We start from the raw sequence: 19,734 nt of genomic DNA on the forward strand, positions 1-19,734 counted from the left end.
GGGGAGCAAAGATAATTTTAGCTCCTGAATGTAACTATTTTTAGCCACAAAGTACTGAATACATGAAAACATTTAAGAACACCGGTCAAATGCTAAACAGACTGGTCCCTCTTTGTTCATGATCAGAAAACCATTAGGCAGATATGAACAAGAGTTTCAAAATGTCAGGGAATCTGAGGGTATCAAAGATTTCCGAGCCAGCAAGCTAATTGGTATTTTGAACCGTTTTGAACAACTGAACAACAAAATGGATGAGCTAGCAATTTCCCCCTTGATGTTATTCAGCAAATAGGAGCTTCTTATCTCTCCTCTCAGAGTGCTGTTTTGTCAACTCTTAGCAGGAAATAGGCAGACAAAATAATCAAAGGCAGGGAACAGAGGCAGGAGGCTTATCAAACAGAGGTAAATAAAAGGTAAATGCTTCCTTAAGTTTGCTCTCTAATTCTTCCTGTTTTCTGATACTCGAGCCTGAGACCTGAAAGGTCCTGTTTCTCCTGGTTATGTTGTGCCCTTCTGGAACCAGGACCTTCATCCGGCTAGCCCTGCATCACTCCAATCTTTGCAGGCAGCAAAACCTAAGCACTCCCTTGCTGGGTCCTCTTTGAATTTCCTGGCAGAGTGCCTTGGAAGAACCTTGTCTTCTCCCATGGATGGCCTTTGAGGAAAGGGGAGCCATCCACACCGGCTCACCCGCAGAGCCAAGTGAGTTGGACATCTTCACAGGCTTTCTGGAAGCCAGGCTGTTGAAGATGTCACAGAACAAAGTGTGGCTTCCTTGTTTCCTGGTCAGTGGACTCAGAGGCAGGTTTCCTAAGAAGGTCGGCCCTGTGTGGACACACCGGCCTGCAGGTGTTGAGTGTACACTGGCAAAAAAAAAGGGTCAAAGCTAATAGTTTGTTTACTCCAGAAAACCGTGCACTTTAATAAAGAGATCCGAGCTCTAGTCTCCTTTTGGACATATTTGGCAAGTAATCTAACACAATAAAAGCTGTTCTCATCTGCCTGGCAAGAAGGCGTGCTGTGCCAGATGATGTCACACCGCTTGCAGTCACGTCTCCTGAGTAGGAGGCCTGTACCCACCAGGACTCAGTCCCCAGTGGCTGTTGAGTCAATACACAAGGAAGCTCTTGCTTTCTCTTCTCCCATAGCACTGGGGTTAAACTCTCAGTACCTAAGTAGTGGGTCACAGCTATCTGTAACTCCAGTCCCAGAGGATCTGGCACCCTCCTCTGACCTGCATGAGCACAGGCATGCCTGTGATGCACAAACATACACGCAAGCAAAACATCCATACATGAAATAAACGATACTAATAGCTTTTTTTTTTTTAAATAAATTGGCTTTATCAACTGACACACTCCCATCAGCAGTTTTATGAGGAAGCCAGTTTAGCGTTGTCCTCATCAATGCTCACCGTTGTTGGTCTTTCCAGTTTAGCCATTCTAGTGAGTGTGGAGTAGTTTCCCCTAAGAGTCTGACTTGCATTTCTGCGGTGGTTAAGGGCACAAAGCATCTCTTCACGTACGTGTTGCTCATTTGTAGGGCTTGTGTGAAGAAATGTTTATTTAAGCCTTTTCCCCACGTTCCACTATTATTTGTATTGTGTTCTGGACTCTAGTCCCTTAGACATACAAACATGTCATTCACAATAATTTTCTTCCATTTTCTCTGTGATCTTTTAAATTTCTCCTTTTCCTTCTAAGTTCTTCTCCCTTTCTTTCACCCCTTGCTCCTCCTCTTTCTTTTTGAGACAGAGTTTCACTATGTAGCTCTGGCTGGCCTGAAACTTGCTATGTAGATCAGGCTGGACTTGAACTCACAGAAATCCACCTGCCTCATTCCAAGTGCTGGGATTAAAGCCATCTGCCACCATACCCAGCGTCTTTTCAATTTCTTGATAGGTTCACTTGGAGCATAGTGTTTTTAATTTGGACGAAGTTCCATGTTTTCTTTCATGGTTTGTGCTCTTGGTGCCCTAATTAAACAACCACACAATCCAAGATTACAGAGATTTACCCATGTTTCTCTTTCTAATAATTATATAATTTGGGTGCTCCTATTTTATACCGACAATCCATCTTGCAATATTGTCTATGTATGTATTAGGTAGGGGTCTTACTTTATTCTTTTGAGTGTGGCCATCAGCTGTTCCAACATTATTGTTTTTCTCTCCCTGAGTTGTTTTGGCATCTTTGTTGAGTGTCACTGAACCAAGAAACCATTTGGGTTTCTTTGGGAGCCTGAGTTCCGTTTCATTTTATAAGCATTTTTGAACTCCTGTCTACCTTTCTACCACAGCATCCTGAGTTTTTTGCTGTTTCACTCCCTGAGACGCCAGCATGGCGTTTATCTAAAATTCCACTGGAAGCATGCTGCTTCTTCTGCTAAAGCGACCATCAAGACCCCACTGGGGAAGTGTCAGCCCCACTGCCTGGTAAAAGGGAGTTTTCCTGCATTGCTGCTCTGCTTTCTCAGTCATTTCTTTCATCCTTCACCTCTCAGATCAACCTCCAATCAAATCTGAACTAGCTGAGTGTCCAGTCTGGCCCCACTTGTCCATACATTCCTGAGACTGGGAGAATGGATTAAGGAAAGAAATAGACAAGAGACAGAAGATAGAGTGGGGAGGGCTTCCAGTGAATACTGTAACAAAAAGCTCTGAGTTTATTTCTCACAGTCCTTATATGCCCCAATCTAAAGGGGAGGGCACAAGACTTCTATAATACAAAGAACAAGCAAGCAGAATTACCTTCTTACATCTCAAAACACCGGGTAACCATGCCTTAAGTCAAACATCCTGTTATCTGGCGTTTGAGGAGCAAAGCTTCCAGTAGCCACACCTGTTGTTCATCCTTAAGGAACACAAATAGGTTTGAACTCTCTGACCTCTAGCCAAGATAGAATGGATCCAAAACTGTGGGCCCTTGCAGTTGAGACTTCTCAAAATACTGTATACTGCTCCATTCTTTGGTGTCTTTACCACATTGCTGAGTCCTCAGTAACCTGGGTAAGCTGATTCCTTGGGACTTTAAGTAGCATTGTCTTCTCTGTGGTGCTCAATGTAACTTCCCCAGGCTGGGTTAGACGTCCCCAGGTGCACTTATTACCAAACACTCCCTTCAACCCTAACCACCTGGGAGGCACAGCCATGGCTATGTCTGTCCTGCCCAATGTAGTACAGTTCAGGCTAGAAATATTTTAAAAATATTTGTGGAGTTGAATAAAAATCTCACTGTAGCTGGAGGTTCCTCATCCTACCTGGTCCTACAGACACTTCCAAAATAACCACTCAGATGTTTAATATTAATTGCAAACTGTTTGACCTATTAGCTCAGGCTTATTATTAACTAGCTCTTATCACTAAATTAACTAATTTCTGATACTCTATATTTTACCACAAGGCTCTTGCTTCCACGGCAGTGGCTGATGTCTCTCTTCTACTCCACCTTCTTTCTCCCTGTATTCAATTTGGCTTTCCTGCCTAGCTATATTCTGCCCTGTCATAGGCCAAAGTAGCTTTATTCATCAGCCAATAAAAGCAACACATATTCACAGCCTACAGAAGGGCATCCCCCATCATTTCACCTCTCCTCTATTTTACCATTTCTGACTGTTCCTCTGACCCCTGCTCTTTAGTTGATACGTGCATGTGACTGGCTTCATTGAGCTGTAAACTCATATTGCAATGTACATCGAAGATTGGCAGAGTGTGTGCTTTCAGGTTGTCATACCCCTTTATCAGTAAGAGCACAGAGAAAAAAAATAAATTGGTTTTTAAAAGGTTCTAACCAAGTTTGGAAAATGTATTCTCATGTATTAGAGGTCACATAGAAAGAGTGATAAGTCAATTTGCCTTCCTCCTCTCTAAAACTACAAAAGATGTTTATAAAACTCAAATAGATCAAACTCCACAAGACACAGGAGACTATTGTGTCTCTGGATCCAGCTTCTTTTCTCTTGCCTCACCCCAACCTGCTCAGCTCACCTCCAGATGAAAGGAGCCACTTGGTGTGTCATGATATAGCATGGGTATATATCTCATGGAGAGCTGTGCTTCAAAGAAGCCTGCTTGTTTATATGGTGCATTAGTCATGACTCTCTCAATGAAAAGTGACCAAAACTCAAACTAGCTGAAGCAAAAATTAAAAGGGAATAATATATTGGCTTATAAAATCCAGCACTGTGTCTGGATGCAGGACATCAAACAGTTGCACCAAGCCACTGCCACTCCTTTGATCTGCTCTGTTTCTGAGGATTAATTCTTACACAACAAACTGACTGTAACTATTCAGATCGCATGCCTGTCCTTGGACCGATCTTTAAGTCAAGGAAGGGCTTTGGGTGAAGTAACATGATAAGCTCAACCCCACTTGAATCATGTGTGAAGGGTCCCATTAAAGGAAAGAAGTGTGTGTGTGTGTGTGTGTGTGTGTGTGTGTGCGCAGTCCTGTACCATAGATCACCCTAACCAAACAGAATCATTACCCTCATCTATCTACCTATATAGGCCCCTTAAAAAGTTTCTTTTAAAAAAATTTGTGAACAAAAGTTTTTGTTGACAATAGCTAGATGTTAACTTGAAAAATGAACTGTACACTATTGTTTTCATTCAAATATTTATACTATTTCATATACTTTGAAGATTATCAAAAAAAGTTTTCAATCCCACTTCCCTCCTTCAATTCTGGCTCAGTTTGAATTAATCTTCTGGTATCTGACATAGATCTCTGTTCATGTCGGTACATTTCATGATGTACCTGATGCATGAGGAACCATGGGGGGGGGCATGCCACTTTTCTTTATCAGGGTCTCCTAGTCGCTGTCTGCACGTCTGTACATGGTCTACTTTGTCCTTTGTCAGGGTCTCCTAGTCGCTGTCTGCACGTCTGTACATGGTCTACTTTGTCCTTTGTCAGGGTCTCCTAGTCGCTGTCTGCACGTCTGTACATGGTCTACTTTGTCCTTTGTCAGGGTCTCCTAGTCGCTGTCTGCACGTCTGTACATTGTCTACTTTGTTATTTTCTTCCTGCAAAATTTTAGTCACTATTTATGATTTTCCTGACAAAAATTTCTTTTTGTTTCTTGAGGCCTGGATTTTCTTTCTTCCTACACCAACATTCACTGAGCTCTTGGCCAGCTGCCTCTGGGTTCTGATTTCATCTGCCATCTTCTCCCTTTTAGAACAGTAAAAGAAGTTCCTTATTCCTTGTGACAGTGGGTGTTGTGTCCTGGGGCAGAGGCGGGGGGGGTGTTCTAAGCTGACTCAAATTTGACTTCTGAGTAGAATTGTAGCTCTCCAGCATAGCCCTGATTCTCACCCTGGCCTCAAAGATGGCACCATCTGGCTAGCTACCCACACGGATACAGATTCCTTGGTGTTCATTCAATAAACAAGGTGGCATTTGCCCCAGTAAGATTCCAATGAGCTTGACTTCTAGATCAGCTCCCAGGGTTCTGGAGTCCAGTGCAGGAAGAGAGCAAGTAGTCTCTGCATTCTGGATGTGCAAGCATTCAATTATTCTTCACATACCACTCAGCTTTGAATGATTACATCCAAAATCTTCTACTCTGGGAAATCATCCTCAAGAGCTAGAGAGAAAAATCTGAGATTATGGCTACTTCTTCATCAACTTTCTTATTTTTTTTAAGTTTAATTTAGTCTGGATGGCTATTATGCCTGCACGTGTGTCTATGCACTCCATGTGTGCCAGGTACCCATAGAGGCCAGAAGAGGGGGTCAGATCTCCAGGAACTGGAGTTTGAGATTGTTTGAGCTACCATGTGGGTGCTGGGAATTGAACTCAGGACCTCTGGAAGAACAGCCAAAGCTCTTACCTGCTGAGCACTCTCTCAGAACATGATGCATTTTTGTTGTTGTTGTTTTTCAAGACAGGGTTTCTCTGTGTAACATTCCCGAACTCGCTTTATAGATCAACCTGGCCTCAAACTCACAGATATATGTCTGCTTCTGCCTCCCGAGTTCTGGTATTAAAGGTGTGCATCACCACACCCAGCTGAAGAAAAATTTAAAAAGCAAGTAATTCAGTGCAAATCATTTTTCTTCCATTGCACACTCAAGTTTCTTTTTATAGATTATTACTTCATTTTTGACCCCAGACATCCCAGTTTCTCATACCATGAGGCAGTCCAGCTAAGGAAAGACTTTTCTGTCTTATGCTGTCTCTTTTCTTTTTTTCCTGTTTATTTTTCTCAGTTGCATACATTTGTTTATTTTGTGGGAGATGAGAGTGTGCTCATGCCATTGTACCTGTGTGGAAGTCAAAGGACAACTTGCAGGAGTCAATTTTTTCCTTCTACCATGTGGGTCTTGGGGTCTTGGGAAATGAACAGGTTGTGAAGCTTAGCAGCAAATAGTGTTGCCTGTTGAGCCAATGAGTCAGCCCTTGCCTTCTCCATTGGAGAGGGTTGGCTTGAGATCTCACTGACATGAACAATACATTGTGTTTTCTCCTTTCCAATCATCCCATCATGTGGTTTAATAGTTCTCCTTTCCTTTTGTATGCCTTCCCTTCGTGACTAAAATGAAATCAAGGAAGAGTGAGGAACATGTGAAGTTTCCTGTTGTCATAGCAAATGTCCAAGTGTGAAGAAGCATGAGTCCAGCTGTGGATTGGTGGACCAGTTAGTACATTTTAGATTCATCATGGGTCCGAGTTCCTCAGGAGCTGAGAAACCAGAGATGGGATCCAATAATCCTATTGTTTCTTGGAGTATTTTTCTATCCTCCCCCACCACCACTTGGGCGCTTCCTTTGTACCTATGTTTGAAATACTGATCCTCTATCAATCAAATTAGTCTGTTCTTTTCCAATTTAGTCGCATCCAAGTTCTCAGGACAGAGGCAGAATGTAGCCAGATTCTTGCCCCCACTTCCCAAGTGTTGGTATTATACACATGCACTACCAGCCAGCTAAAGTTTAGATTGCTGTTACAAATTAATGTATAAATGAACAGCCTTTATTGCTGTCTCCCAGTCTCACCATGGCTTTCTTCCTTCATTTAAACTTGCAAAGCATCAGCAGCAGAGTCAAAAACATTAACACATACCTAGTGTGTGCCAAGAGTTGTCATGTGATATTAGTCACATGACACATTAGATGGGCCTGTAAGAATGTCTGTGCAGGGTTTTTCTTAATTTCATCAATATGAACGTTGGAGGACCCATTCATTGTGGACAACACCATTTCTCTCGGTAGGGTATCCAGGACCGAGTAAAACTGGGGAAGGTGAGCCATGGACTAACGTATTCCTCTCTGGGTCTTGACTGTGACTGGTTCTCTCGTGCTCCTGTCATTTTGACTTCAGTGCTGTGATGAACTATAATCTGAAACTCGTGAACTAAAATAAACCATTTCTCCCTTCAGTTGCTTTTGTTGGGCTATTTTATAACAGCAACAGGGAGAGGCACTAAGACATGCAATGAGTGATAGAACATCAGAGAAATATATAATCCCAGGCCTTCAGCACAACTTCTTATCCCAAGGCCTAAGGATGTAATAGATATAATTATTTTTTCTGGTTTGGTAGCAGATGGTGGCCAGCTGTTCACTTTCTTTACTGAAGGCTAAACACAAAGGGAGAAAGAAAAATAAAATGGCTTATGGCAAATATAAGAACTTAATAAACGAAATCTGGAATTTTAGACACATAAAGGGAAGTGGGCAATTGGGGGTAATTATCAAATTATCCCGGCAAAATTGCTGTGCTACATCTGTTATCTACATGAAAGAAAACTATTTATGTGGATTGGATTATTTAGATAATTATCCAATGTTTTGGGGTCTCTGATGAGCCGGGCTGGATGGTCATGGATGGAAACAGAGAATCCACAATGACTACTGGAGACAGGAAAAGGTCCGTGATCTTTACCACATGATCAGAACTCTGCTACTTGGGGGTAAATGATATTGATGCAATTTGTAGATTTATAACCCTTTGACGGGGAGTTGGGCCTGAACACAGGACTGAACAATAACAATCTTTATCTAATGTTTTAAATTACTTTTAATTACGAAAATATGTGGCTCATTTTCTCTAACATTATTATTTTATATATAAGACTGATCCTCCCCCCCCCCATATTCCTAATTCCATTCCCCAGCTTCTGCTCAAACAAGGTTTCTTTCTGCCGTTATGCTTTTGGTAGCCTTATACTTTCAAAGCACGCACACACACACACACACACACACACACACACACGACAAGTGGGGTTTAGGGGAGAGGGGAAATCCCCATTTTGAGCTTAACTCAGATGCTACTTTTGTACTATTTGGAAGCTTGCCTTTCTATTTAATATTGTGCACTAACTGTAGATCCGTATAGTTCCTGTAGATCCGTATAGCTCCTGTAGATCCGTGTAGTTCCTGTAGATCCATATAGCTCCTGTAGATCTGTATAGCTCCTGTAGATCAGTATAGCTCCTGTAGATCAGTATAGCTCCTGTAGATCTGTATAGTTCCTGTAGATCAATATAATCCCACAGCTTTCACAGATTCCTTCCCACTTCCCCATGGACTCTTTGGTTCCTATCTAGCCCTTTCTCCACTGTGGATATAGAAATTATCTCCAATTGCTAGCAGCAGTACTCAGCAAACAGTCCTAAATACTGAACACGTGAGTGTTTCTGCAGGGTGGATGGACTCTGGGCAATTGACTTTTTCAGGAGGAAAATGACGATTTCCCCTAGAAACCTTCCCCCAAGTCATTTATGTTAAAGAGACAAGATGGTGGGATTTGTGGGGTCCCTTCTCTTCCTTCAGAGGCACTTTCACTGGGGCTTAGTCACCTTGTTTTGGAATTCTGTTTCTTTGGATGGTTCTCCAACTTTCTCACCAAACACAGTCTCCTGGAGGGCTCTTTGAAAATACAGGCTCCTGGTCCATGCTCCCAGAGTCTCTGACTCAGTAGGAGTGTGTGCCTTCAGGAGATGGGTACATTTACATTTTAGCAAGTTTCTAAGCATTGCAGCTGCCGCTGGCCTGGGACCACACTGAGAGGCACCCTACTAGGTGACTCTTCAGAATGTCTTGTGAGAGAGAACTTGGCTGAGTTACTAAAAGCTCCAAACATACTTCCTAGGGAAAGGTTAGGAACCTTCACACTGATCCAAATGTTTCAACAATAGTCCCGGGTTTTGGACAGTAGGCAATAGCAAACATGATTTTTAAAAGATACAGAATTCTTTAGGCCAGGGGAGAAATCAGCATAGCATCTTTGTTAATAAGGCCTCCCAAAGGGTCCTCTGGTCCAACCATCTAGACAAAACACCTAGAAATTCCTTTACACTACCCTCAACTTTGTCAGTTAGCTTCCTGTGGACAGTTTCAGGGTCCAAACATTCACTTCCTGACCCCCAAGGCACCCTGCCCCATGATCACTGCTATATCATGTGAACTCTGGGTAAAATCTGCTTCCAGAAGCTTCTGAGCACTTGCCTCAGTTCTGTCCTCCAGCATCACTGGATAAGTCGTGCCTACTTGAGGTAATTGTCATGTTCCCTGAAGACAGAGATGTCAGAGACATTTACTAAAGTGCAGATACCCACGGCCAACCCTAGAGATTTAGAGCATGTCGAAAGCACATCTTTTTTTTTAGCCTCCAGATGATTCTAGTCTAGGTGGTCTGTACACAACCCTTTAAGAGACGTTGTTCTTCATTTCTAAGCCCAATGCTTCCAGCTCCTCCCGTATTTACCATCATGACATGGTTTAAATTACCTCACTATCCTGATTGAATGCTGCCTGTCAGAATATCCCCAAATATACCCAGACCCCCCACCACCACCTTGGTGTAGTATTCTTCATAGGACATATCCCCACCCAAATTGGTGTCCTCCCCATTTTTGTTTAATGTTTGTCTTCCCCATTATTATATAAGCTTCATGAGGGAAGGGAAGTGTCTACATTGCTCACTTGTACCAGTTATCACCTCTACCAGTGTCTGGCCCATCGTGTATTAATTATCTTTTTCCTTGCTGTAACAAAACACCCAAGGCGGGCAGCTTATAAAGAAAAGAGGTTTATTTAGGTCATTTAGATCATATTGTTTTTGAAAGTTCAAGCTTATGGCACTAGCAAGAGATCAGCTGTGGAGAGTTTGTATCCTAGAGCCATGACAGTGGCCGAAGAGTCCACATCTTGTCACAGGACATCAGAGGCATAGGTGACAGACTCAGGCTTTGGTAAGGATCTTTTCCAGGAGGCCTCCAATGACCTAACATTTCCTAATGGCCCCAGCTCTTAAAACTTTAGCTACCTCCAAAACCCACCACTTTGAGGACTGACCCTCAACCATAAGAGCCTGTTGGGAATACCTGAACTACAGATTGCACAAAATCGTATCTGTGAATAAGCAAAGAGATGGAGAAACCAGCATAATACAAAAAACATGGAGACAGTGTAGGCAAATAAATTCTAAAATGACCCAGGTGAACTCCCACAAGTTGAACTTTGACCTCCACAGAGGCACTTGGCATCAATGCGTACCCACAAACACACACACACACACACACACACTCACACACATACATACACAATAATAATAATAATAATAGTATAGTATAAATACATTGTTTTAAAAGAAAAGGAAAATTAAGAGCACAGTTCAATAGTCAGCTCTCACATCCATGGGTTCAGTACCAACAGAGTTAACCAACTTGAATTGATAATATTGTTTGAAAGTTCACATCTTTACTGAGTATGCACAGATTTTTTTCCCTCAAAACTCTGAACCTGAGCGTTCTAGAACCAGTATCCACCGATACTGAGGGATAACTGTATCATTTGGTATATATGTTGGCAGGCATCAGTAAGTTCAGACTCCTTGAACTTAGGTGGAGAGAGATAAATTCAAGTATTATAAATTGGTGTGACCTCTTAAAGAAAATGTTTTGACCACTGGTAGAGTCTATTATGGACATATTCTACGAACTGGTATTTTACTTTTGAAAATTATTCATAGAAAAGGTGTCATATGTGGTTTGGGACTCACTAAGCCCATTAGGACTGGTGTTGTCAGCCCAGGAGCAAGGACTGCCAGACTTAAGATGTGACTGTGTGTGCCTTTTGGGCCAAGTCCCTCTAGCCTGGGTATTTGCATTCTGTCTTTCTCTTGTCAGAAGATAACATACAGAAGAAGACAACAATCACGAATGGAATACAGAAGCGTTCAAAGCATTCATTTTCTACATATGATAAGAGGGACCAGGCGGATGTTATCGTCGGTTCATAGGAAAGGTCTAGGCGGCATGGCTTTTGCGAAGCAAAGGAACATTGCAATGAACAACAAACAGGGACAACACTGGTTTTCCAGAGTGGGGAAGAAATCAATTAAGATGCCACCAGGCTCGGCTGACTTTCTGTATCTCTCAGGAGCTGCCATCCAGCAATGCTGAGGATGGCATTCACGGTGCTGTGTATCCTAAGCCAGCCCTTCACCACCGAGCTACAGCTGCTGCCCTGTGCCAGCTGTTGAGAAAGAGCTGCAGCTCAGAGAGGAAAAGCAAGGCTAGAATCTGATAACCCACACGGGTCTGGAAAAACAATGCGTACAGCTTTCCACTGGGAAACAAATGACTTTCCTATCCCACTCCAAACACGAGGCTGGTGGATGGGAGCCTCGCAGCTGCTGCTCAGCCGTAGGAAATCGACACTGCTAGCGAAACCCTCATAATCCAGCTCCTCACGGGAACACCCTGGTTCTAGGGGCAGAAATGCCGGGGCATCCCAGGTGCCACTTAGAGAGTCAGACCATGCCGTGGGGGGCATGGGCTCCAGAGACACAAATATGATGGGGGCAGAGGCCTGTGTTCACATGAGAAGATGGTCTCAGATTGTCCTCTTACCGTGTTCCCAACTGTGAGCCATCTTCTTTCTGCCTTCCTCCTCTGTTCAAAGGCAGACAGGCAGATGACGGGTGTATGTATGTGGCATATAGAAAGGACGCACACACATCAATAACTCCACCCCCTCCAGTGTCTTAATGTTTCTTAGAGGGGTAGGCCCCTGGAGCACCGAGCTGCAGAGTTTCGCCAGGACAGGAAAGCTCTGAGGCCTGTGGGCATGTGGAGGGGCAGTGGGACTGGTTACCCCAGCTGCTCACACGCCATTCAAGGGCACGAATTCTTCCACCTGAGGAAGAACTGGTAATGAGGACAGGAGTCACCTGCCATATCCTCTTGTTTCAAGGGGGTGGGAAGGCCTGGTTTCTACCCTGTCATGGCATCATAAGAAGCAGAGCAAGGGGCTGGAAAGATGGATCACTGATTAGGAGCGCTAAGTGCTCTCGCAAAGGACTCGGGGTTCAAATCCCAGTATCCACAGGACAGCTCACAACTGTCTGTGACTCCAGTTCCAGGGAATCCAACACCCTCACACAGACATATATATGAAGGCAAACAAACAAAAATAGTGCAAGAAGAAGAAGCAGCTTATAGCTGTCTCTGTCCAAAGGACAGCAACAGGGACTGGGTGGGGCTCATCAAGCACTTTAGAGACACAGAGTAAACGTGTGTGTGTGTGGGGGGGGGGTGTGGGTAGCCAGGAGAGAGAGACAGAGATAGACACACACATATGTGCACGAGCATGCAAGCACACACACACACAGAGGTCCACGAGAATGTGTGCATGTGTGTGTGTGTAGCAAAGTTTAAAATGTTCCCTTTGGTGTTCTTACTCATATGGTTGGTTTTATTCTGACATTTTGCTACATGGTTTTTATTAGTCACATCTGATCTTTGTGGCTGCCATCACTGTCTCCTCCTCCTCCTTCTTCAAGATTTATTGAACATTTTGCACAGTTTCATTTTATCTCCTTTGTTGATCTGTTACTTGTAGCTCTTTGCTCGGTTATTTTAGGGCTTGCTTCGTGATTTATGCCACGCATCTTTATTTCTCTTAGCCTACCTTAAATCCACACTGCCTTTCCACACATAGCAAAAACCCTTGTGATAACCCACTTCGGTTTCTTTTCTCCTGATCTTTGTGCTATACTCGTCCTATATTTCATGTCTCTGTGTATTATAAATCCAATATATTACTATTATTTTGGCTCAGTAACAATAGGGTAGAGATATTTAAGTCATAAGAAAAGTATTTTGGATAGTTACCATTAGATAGTTCTCATAGCATGCCCTTCAGTCCTTTCGAGAGAGTGCTTCTCCCATCTGGTATTACTTTCCTTCTTCAGTGATGGACTTCCTTTAGCATTTCTTTAGGAGAAGATCATCTAGGGATAAATTCTTTCAGCTTTTATTGTGTCCTAAATAGTCCTCTCTTGCCTTTGTTTTGGTGTGGTGTCTTCCCTGACAGTTGAATTGATTTTCTTTTGGTGCTTTCAGGATTTGATCCACTGTTCTCTTGCTCTCATTGTTCCTATTGAGAACTCGCTGGGCAGTGGTGGCGCAGAGGCAGAGGCAGGTGGATCTCTGAGTCTGAGGCCAACCTGGTGTACAGAGTGAGTTCCAGGACAGCCAGGGCTACACAGAGAAACCCTGTCTCAGAGAGAGAGAGAGACAGAGAGAGAGACCTCTGCTGTTAAATTTGTCTGTATTCTTCTCTGTGTAGCTTGTCTTTTTTTTTTTCAAACCTGGCATAAAACTATTCAAGAATGACTGTGTCTGAGGACTTCATTTCCTCATGAAAGAAGGTTCCCGTGCCATAGAGAACTGGCATCAAATAAATATGTGTGCCTTTCTCTTGGTACTGTGCTGTAGCGAGCTGCGTGGAATCACAACTGATGGAGATGTATAATCAACTCCTGAGATGGCTAAGGCCTGACCTATGCCTGATCACGCAATGATCATCAGCTGCTTGCATATGCGTGGGCCTATGGGCAGTGCCCACCTGGCAGTTCGGGGTTGGCAGCCCATGCCTACTTAAGGGCTGGGAGAGGTTTGCCAGGAGAGAGAGGTTTGCCTGAGAGAGAGAGAGGTAAAAAGGAGAGAGGAGAGAGAGGAGCGAGGAAAAAAGGAGAGAGGTCAAGAAAAGAGAGAGAGGAAAAAAGAAGGAAGGAGAGAGGGAAAGAGAGAGAAAGAGAAGGAGAAGGAGATAGATTGCTGTGAATAAAGTCCTGGAATAAACTGCAGTGAGAAGAGCTCCGGTGGTCGCGTCATTCCTTGCGTGTCGAGGGTGGCCGTGACACTGTGCCTTTTGTTATAAGAACACAACCATGAACCTGGTTATGAGCAAGGATAAAACACCTGGCCTTTTCTGCAGTGGTACTCTTTGACCCTACCCTGAAGCCCTTTCTTCATACAGTTTAGATAGTCACTGAAATGAAGGTATTTGAGAAAGCAAATGTGCTAAGAGCGGACATGCCTCCTTCAGACAGAAACTTAGGGATCACCTAGCAGCGACACTATGCCTCAGATGGGACTTTTCTAAGCCCAGTCAAAAGCCCTGCAATGCACTCTAAACCTTAGCATTTACAGCTGTGGTATTCACTAGAGCAGCTTTCTGAATCCCAGCATTCTAACGGAGCAGATATTTTAATTTTTGCATATGAAAGACAAAAAAAACCCAAGACATTGAATATGGGTTAGAAAAAAAGACAACATTAAAAGAAAAAATATGAACATAGGGAAAAGCAAAGAAATGAGGTAGAAATCGTCTTTCACTACTTACGGGGCTATTATTGGCGGTCAGAAAAATTTACTAGTTAGGAGAAAAATGAGACTTGCCAGTGGGTCCTGAACAATTCTACCATTAAATTAAGGGGTGGCTGAAGAGGCTGTTTGCTCTTTTGTTTTCTAGGTATTATTACTTGGCATTCCGAGCACATCAAACACCGCCTGCTAACAAAGAGAGCTGTGTTGCTATCTTGGAAAAGTCCAGATTAGATCGCTGGGTCCTGGGAAAAACAAAGGTAGCCCTCTCTCCCTATTGTTCAGACTGTCCCCTGTGGTGGTCTCTTGTCATGGATAACTAGCACGCGTGGGTTTGTACCCGGCATACCATAGCACGCAAGACTCTGACTTAAAAATGGTTTTGCCGGTCTTAACTCTGATTCCGGGACCTACGAGCCATAGGAGGATGGTTCATACACTGTTCTGTAATTTGAGAACCTTTTAACATTTCTAGAAAGAGATCTTTAGATGAACTTTAGAATGTCCCCTTTTCCATATTTCATAACTGAGCACACATGCTAGCATATAAATCATAGTCATGGGAGTGATGAGTTCCCTTTAGAGTTTCGCCCATTTCTGGTGTTTGACCTGTGCTGTTTATTGCCGACTCTGATTTTACTTTTGTCCTGTGTAGCTTCTCATTTGGGGAAACATCATGTCTCTGTGGGAGCCCAGGTTTTTATGGTTAAATTCCGCAAGGCCAGTTCCAGCCTGCGTGTGGGTTTCCTCTCTGGAAATTAGATCACTGAGGGTCATCTGGGTCTCCTGGCCTCAGGACTATCTGCTGACCTCAGGTTGGGCCTGTTGTTCAGCACCTCGCTTAGAGGCCATGGGGGGCAATGAGGGCAGAGCTGGGCTGAGGAAATGGAACTTCTAACTGTAGGGAGGCACTCCCAAATAACACCTGGGCTTGTCTAAGCCCTGCAATCTCATTTTAGATTTCCTTCAGAAATCACCAATGTATGCACAAGTTAAATCATAAATTTACTTAGACCATGGCTTTAATATTTGCATGGAGAATAGGCTGGAGTGGAGGGATTTGCTGTCGGGAAGCCCAAATGTAACACTAAAACAATGATTCCTTTTAGGTTTTTCTCAAATATTACCACGTGGAACAATTAAATTTGCTTCTGCGAGAAGTCTTAGGCCGAGTGGTCATGCTGCAGGCATATACCAAGGGCTGGCTCGGAGCTAGGAGATACAAACGAGCCAGAGAGAAGAGGGAGAAGGCTGCCCTAGCCATCCAGTCAGGTATGTGGCCTGGTTCTGGCCAGTGTCACCTCTTGGTATTTCCTTGAGTGCTGGGAACCACTCACCTAGGGCTTCCCCTTTCCCTTTCTCCCTTCTTACCCCTGTCTACCCTTACTTCAGCAAACATTTTTCCAGTATCTACATGAGTTAAGCCTCGTACTAGGTGCTGGGGATGTAGTCTCTGACCTCAAGGAGAGACAAACATACAAGCCATTAGAACACCTGGGAGGAGTCATAAGTCAGAGGCAATGTGAGCTGACCAGTGATGTCCAACTCTATCACTCCACACGGGCTGTCTCCTGAAATGACAGATGATATACACTTCGGGTGATACCCAGATTGTCCTGTCACAATGACCAATACCATCCTTGTAGGGTTTTGTAGCACAGACCGGATTTATAAACAGAGGAAACCAGCCTCTAGGTTGTCCACAAGCCTGCTGGTGCCTCTGTCCACATACGTATGCCATGGGTGCTTGGAACAATACATGGACTCTCGCGCAAGCTCCGGACCTTGAACTTAGAAGATGAATTTCTTGGTACTCTCATAACAAGAAACTATGGCGTGCTTTAGCGTGCCTTGGCCCTCATGAGCTTGTCCAGAGACTTGACGATGCTCAGGCCCACGTGGGGACACAGAAGACGACTGCTCATCTTGGGTGGAGGCTTTGTGCATCCGAAGGATGGCTGCCTCCTGCGCTCTGTTCTCTCTCTCCTCTTGGCTTTCTTCTTTGTCTTTCCTTTCTGTGGAAGATGTTGGTCCTTTGTTCTCCCTCTGCGCTCTTTATCTTCATCTCCAATTATACCTTTCTTCTGGACATGAAGTGATTAAAAGGACTGGGCCAGCTCAGTGTCCCCCATCATCCCTCCATGCCCTAACCCTGGGCGCTCAAGGCAGGGTTTCCTCCAGGCTTGGGAAGACAGGAAACTGCCTCACCTGGGGCCAGGGGCGGCCACTGTTATTAAATAGAACTCAAAATGTTCTGGAAAAATCACTCTTTGGCTAAAAACAGTTCCTCAGAAGCATTCTAAAAAGTTGACCAAGAGTTCAGAAAGACCCTTCCTACACTGTAGCACATCTGCTGATTTCAGGCTCAGGGAGAAGGGGCGGGTGGGGGTAGGGGTGGGGGAGGGAACGCTAGAAACAGATTGGAGGTTGAACAGCTTATATCAATTCTCTGGCACGTTTTAAAATTAATGTCATTCCCAGCACATGGTTTTATATTTTTAGCCTGGAGAGGATATGATGCTCGGAGGAAATTTAAGCAAATCAGCTACAGAAGGGGTGAGTCTGCGGTTCGTGCTCAAGCAGGTAATTAAAACATCGTTGGCAGCGTCCACTTGAAATGTTCTGTGACTCCAGGCAAATGAGTTCAGAGAAGCTGAAAGGCTAATGACAGTGGCGCACAGGGGTGAGTCGAGAGTCCCGCAGTGTGTCTGCGAGGGTGGGCTCACCTCCTTTGGCAGCTCTTCTGGCTGAGGCACCGTGCGCATTTACCAGGGGCCATGCTTCCTAAGAAGACTCTGAGGAGTCTTCTTATTATATTCTTACTACAATAAAAGAGGAATCTGGAGCACAGAGAAGGGATATAACTTATCCATTATCACCCAGCTTGCTAACAGCAGAGCTGGTCTTTGAAAGCTAGGCAGTTTGGACTGAGCACACTTGCTATGATGTTGCTCCTGGACATGTCTCTTTCTTTCTTGGAGTCCTAAGTCCATCGTCTTAGTGACCAGTGTTGCCTAGTTGTGGTGTGCCAGCCTTTAATCCCACCCAGCACTTGGGAAGTCAAAGCAGGCGAATCTCTGTGAGTTCGAGGCCAGCCTGGTCTACAGAACAAGTTCCAGGACAGCCAGGGCTACACAGAGAAACCCTGTCTTGAAAAACCAGGGTGTGTGTGTGTGTGTGTGTGTGTGTGTGTGTGTGTGTGTTGTGTGTGTGTGAGATGATTTGTAAGGGAGACTTGGGGATACCCAAAAATCCACGTCTACATGGCTACCACAATCTTCTGGGCCCCGCAAGAGCACCCAGTGGATCTTGGGATCCGCTTGCCCTTAGCAGCCTGAGAGCTGTGAACCTTGGTTCCTGGTTTATGAATTCACTCCCGGGCTCAGGAGTCATTGAGTCCTTCTGCAAACCGCATGCCCTGCGTGGCTGCCAAGTCAGCTGCCCTCCCTAGTTTGAAGTTGCAAATCCCAAACTGAGGTTCTAGAGGACACAGGATCTTGACCATGCCGAGTTTCAGGGGTGCAAGAAACTGGAGATGGAATGTGCTTGTGGAGGGCAATCCTGCATCAGGAAGCAAGTCGGGGGCAGGGGTGCCAGAGGCGGAGCCTTCAGACAGCTGCAGTCTTCTCCAGCAGGCCCAGGCCACTCAGCCAAAGGGTCCTGCTCAGAATTCTTAGGCCGTGGTGGAGGCCAGGCATCTTCACTAAGAACTCAGATATTTCGGAAGTAGAGGTGGCCTTTAAATGCAGATGTGTCACACTTAACACCATTTCTAGCAATTTCTAACCTCTGCCACTTCAAAGCCCCATAAAAAGTGAACGATTTCTTGTCACAGCTTAAGAAACCCAAACTCAAGTGCATCTTAAGTTCACTACTTACTGCCAATACACACACACACACACAGAGGATACCAGCTGATCTCACATTTTGCAATATGCTCAACATATGTCTTAGAATAAAAACTTTAAGCCTGTATGTTGTTGATCCATTGAGTCCATTATATGAAAATCATGAAATGTCTGAAAATCACATTTGAGCGCCAGGTGAACACTAAGTAAAAACAGACTGGCCTCATGACCTCTGTCTGAAGACAGCGATGGGTGGGAGCGCTTCATCCTTGAAGCATGCGTGGGCAGGTACCGGGGAAGGGTAAGTCTGTGTCTTCCTAAAGCACCTCCCTTTTCTTTTTAGCTCTGCAAGCACTCACCCCCCTTAGCCTCACCCCCAGTGTTCTCAGCCACTAGGTAGCATCAAAATGTGTGTTAGCCAGTTCTGCAGGGGCTCTCAGGTGAGCGTGAAGGTCACACCTACGCCTCAGTGCCCAGGGTGGCAGCAAGCAGGTGGTGTCTCTCTGCCTTCAGCTGACAAAATGGACAGGACCTGATGCGCCCCTAGGGTTAGGACTGGGGCTAGGGTTGTGATTTGGTGTAACTGTCTCCCTACAAGCCCCCTTTCCTGCCATAGAAAATGCCCCAGATAGAACTGTCCACATAAAGCAACAACAACAAAAACTACATAAAGAAGCAGGTGACTAGCTCGACACAGCCATTTCTGAGGTTAATTTCTGACTAATTGTTTTCCTCATAAATTACTTTTTTGAAATTTCGATCCCGTGGAATGCATTTGTTTGTATTTCCAGTTCTTCTTTTTATTTAATGACGTTGCCAAGATACGTTTCATATAGATAGATAGATAGATAGATAGATAGATAGATAGATAGATAGGGAGAGAGAGAGAGAGAGAGAGAGAGAGAGAGAGAGAGAGATCAGCCCTTGAAATTTAGGAAGCATTTGGCCTACCTGTTGCTGCAGAGCAGCACAGAGCGAAATTTGTTTTCCTTTCATCTCCTTCCCAATAAAAGCAGCCCAGCACAGCTTAGCCGGTCCTCAGAACTTCCTCTCAGAATTCCCGATCTATTACAGCACATTCGAATACCAGCAACAAGCTGCCTTTTCATGCTGTCGACCTTTTTCATCTGAAATGGAAATTAATTCTAGCTGGTGTGCCTCGCCAGAGATCAAAGTCCGCATTAACCTTGCTGCTGCTTTCTGCTCCTGAGGACTGGGCGGCCACTGATAGGAGCCTCTGGCCCCAGGATCCTGCCCTCCTCCG

At 44.4% G+C, this 19,734-nt stretch overlaps 1 protein-coding gene across 1 annotated transcript in view; it reads left to right on the top strand.

Moving 5' to 3' along the window:
- The window catches only part of Myo3b (myosin IIIB), a 288,989-nt gene that overhangs the window by 173,982 nt on the left and 95,273 nt on the right, over positions 1 to 19,734 (top strand). The window contains exons 25-27 of the mRNA XM_041631591.1: positions 14,771 to 14,882; positions 15,732 to 15,894; positions 17,125 to 17,205. Of these exons, the coding sequence (XP_041487525.1) occupies positions 14,771 to 14,882; positions 15,732 to 15,894; positions 17,125 to 17,205 (356 nt within the window). The remainder of the gene's footprint in view (positions 1 to 14,770; positions 14,883 to 15,731; positions 15,895 to 17,124; positions 17,206 to 19,734) is intronic.

Source organism: Microtus oregoni, unplaced genomic scaffold (genome assembly GCF_018167655.1).
Source record: "Microtus oregoni isolate MIOR12 unplaced genomic scaffold, Mior012 000037F_ref0000500, whole genome shotgun sequence".
NCBI classification, from domain to species: domain Eukaryota; kingdom Metazoa; phylum Chordata; class Mammalia; order Rodentia; family Cricetidae; genus Microtus; species Microtus oregoni.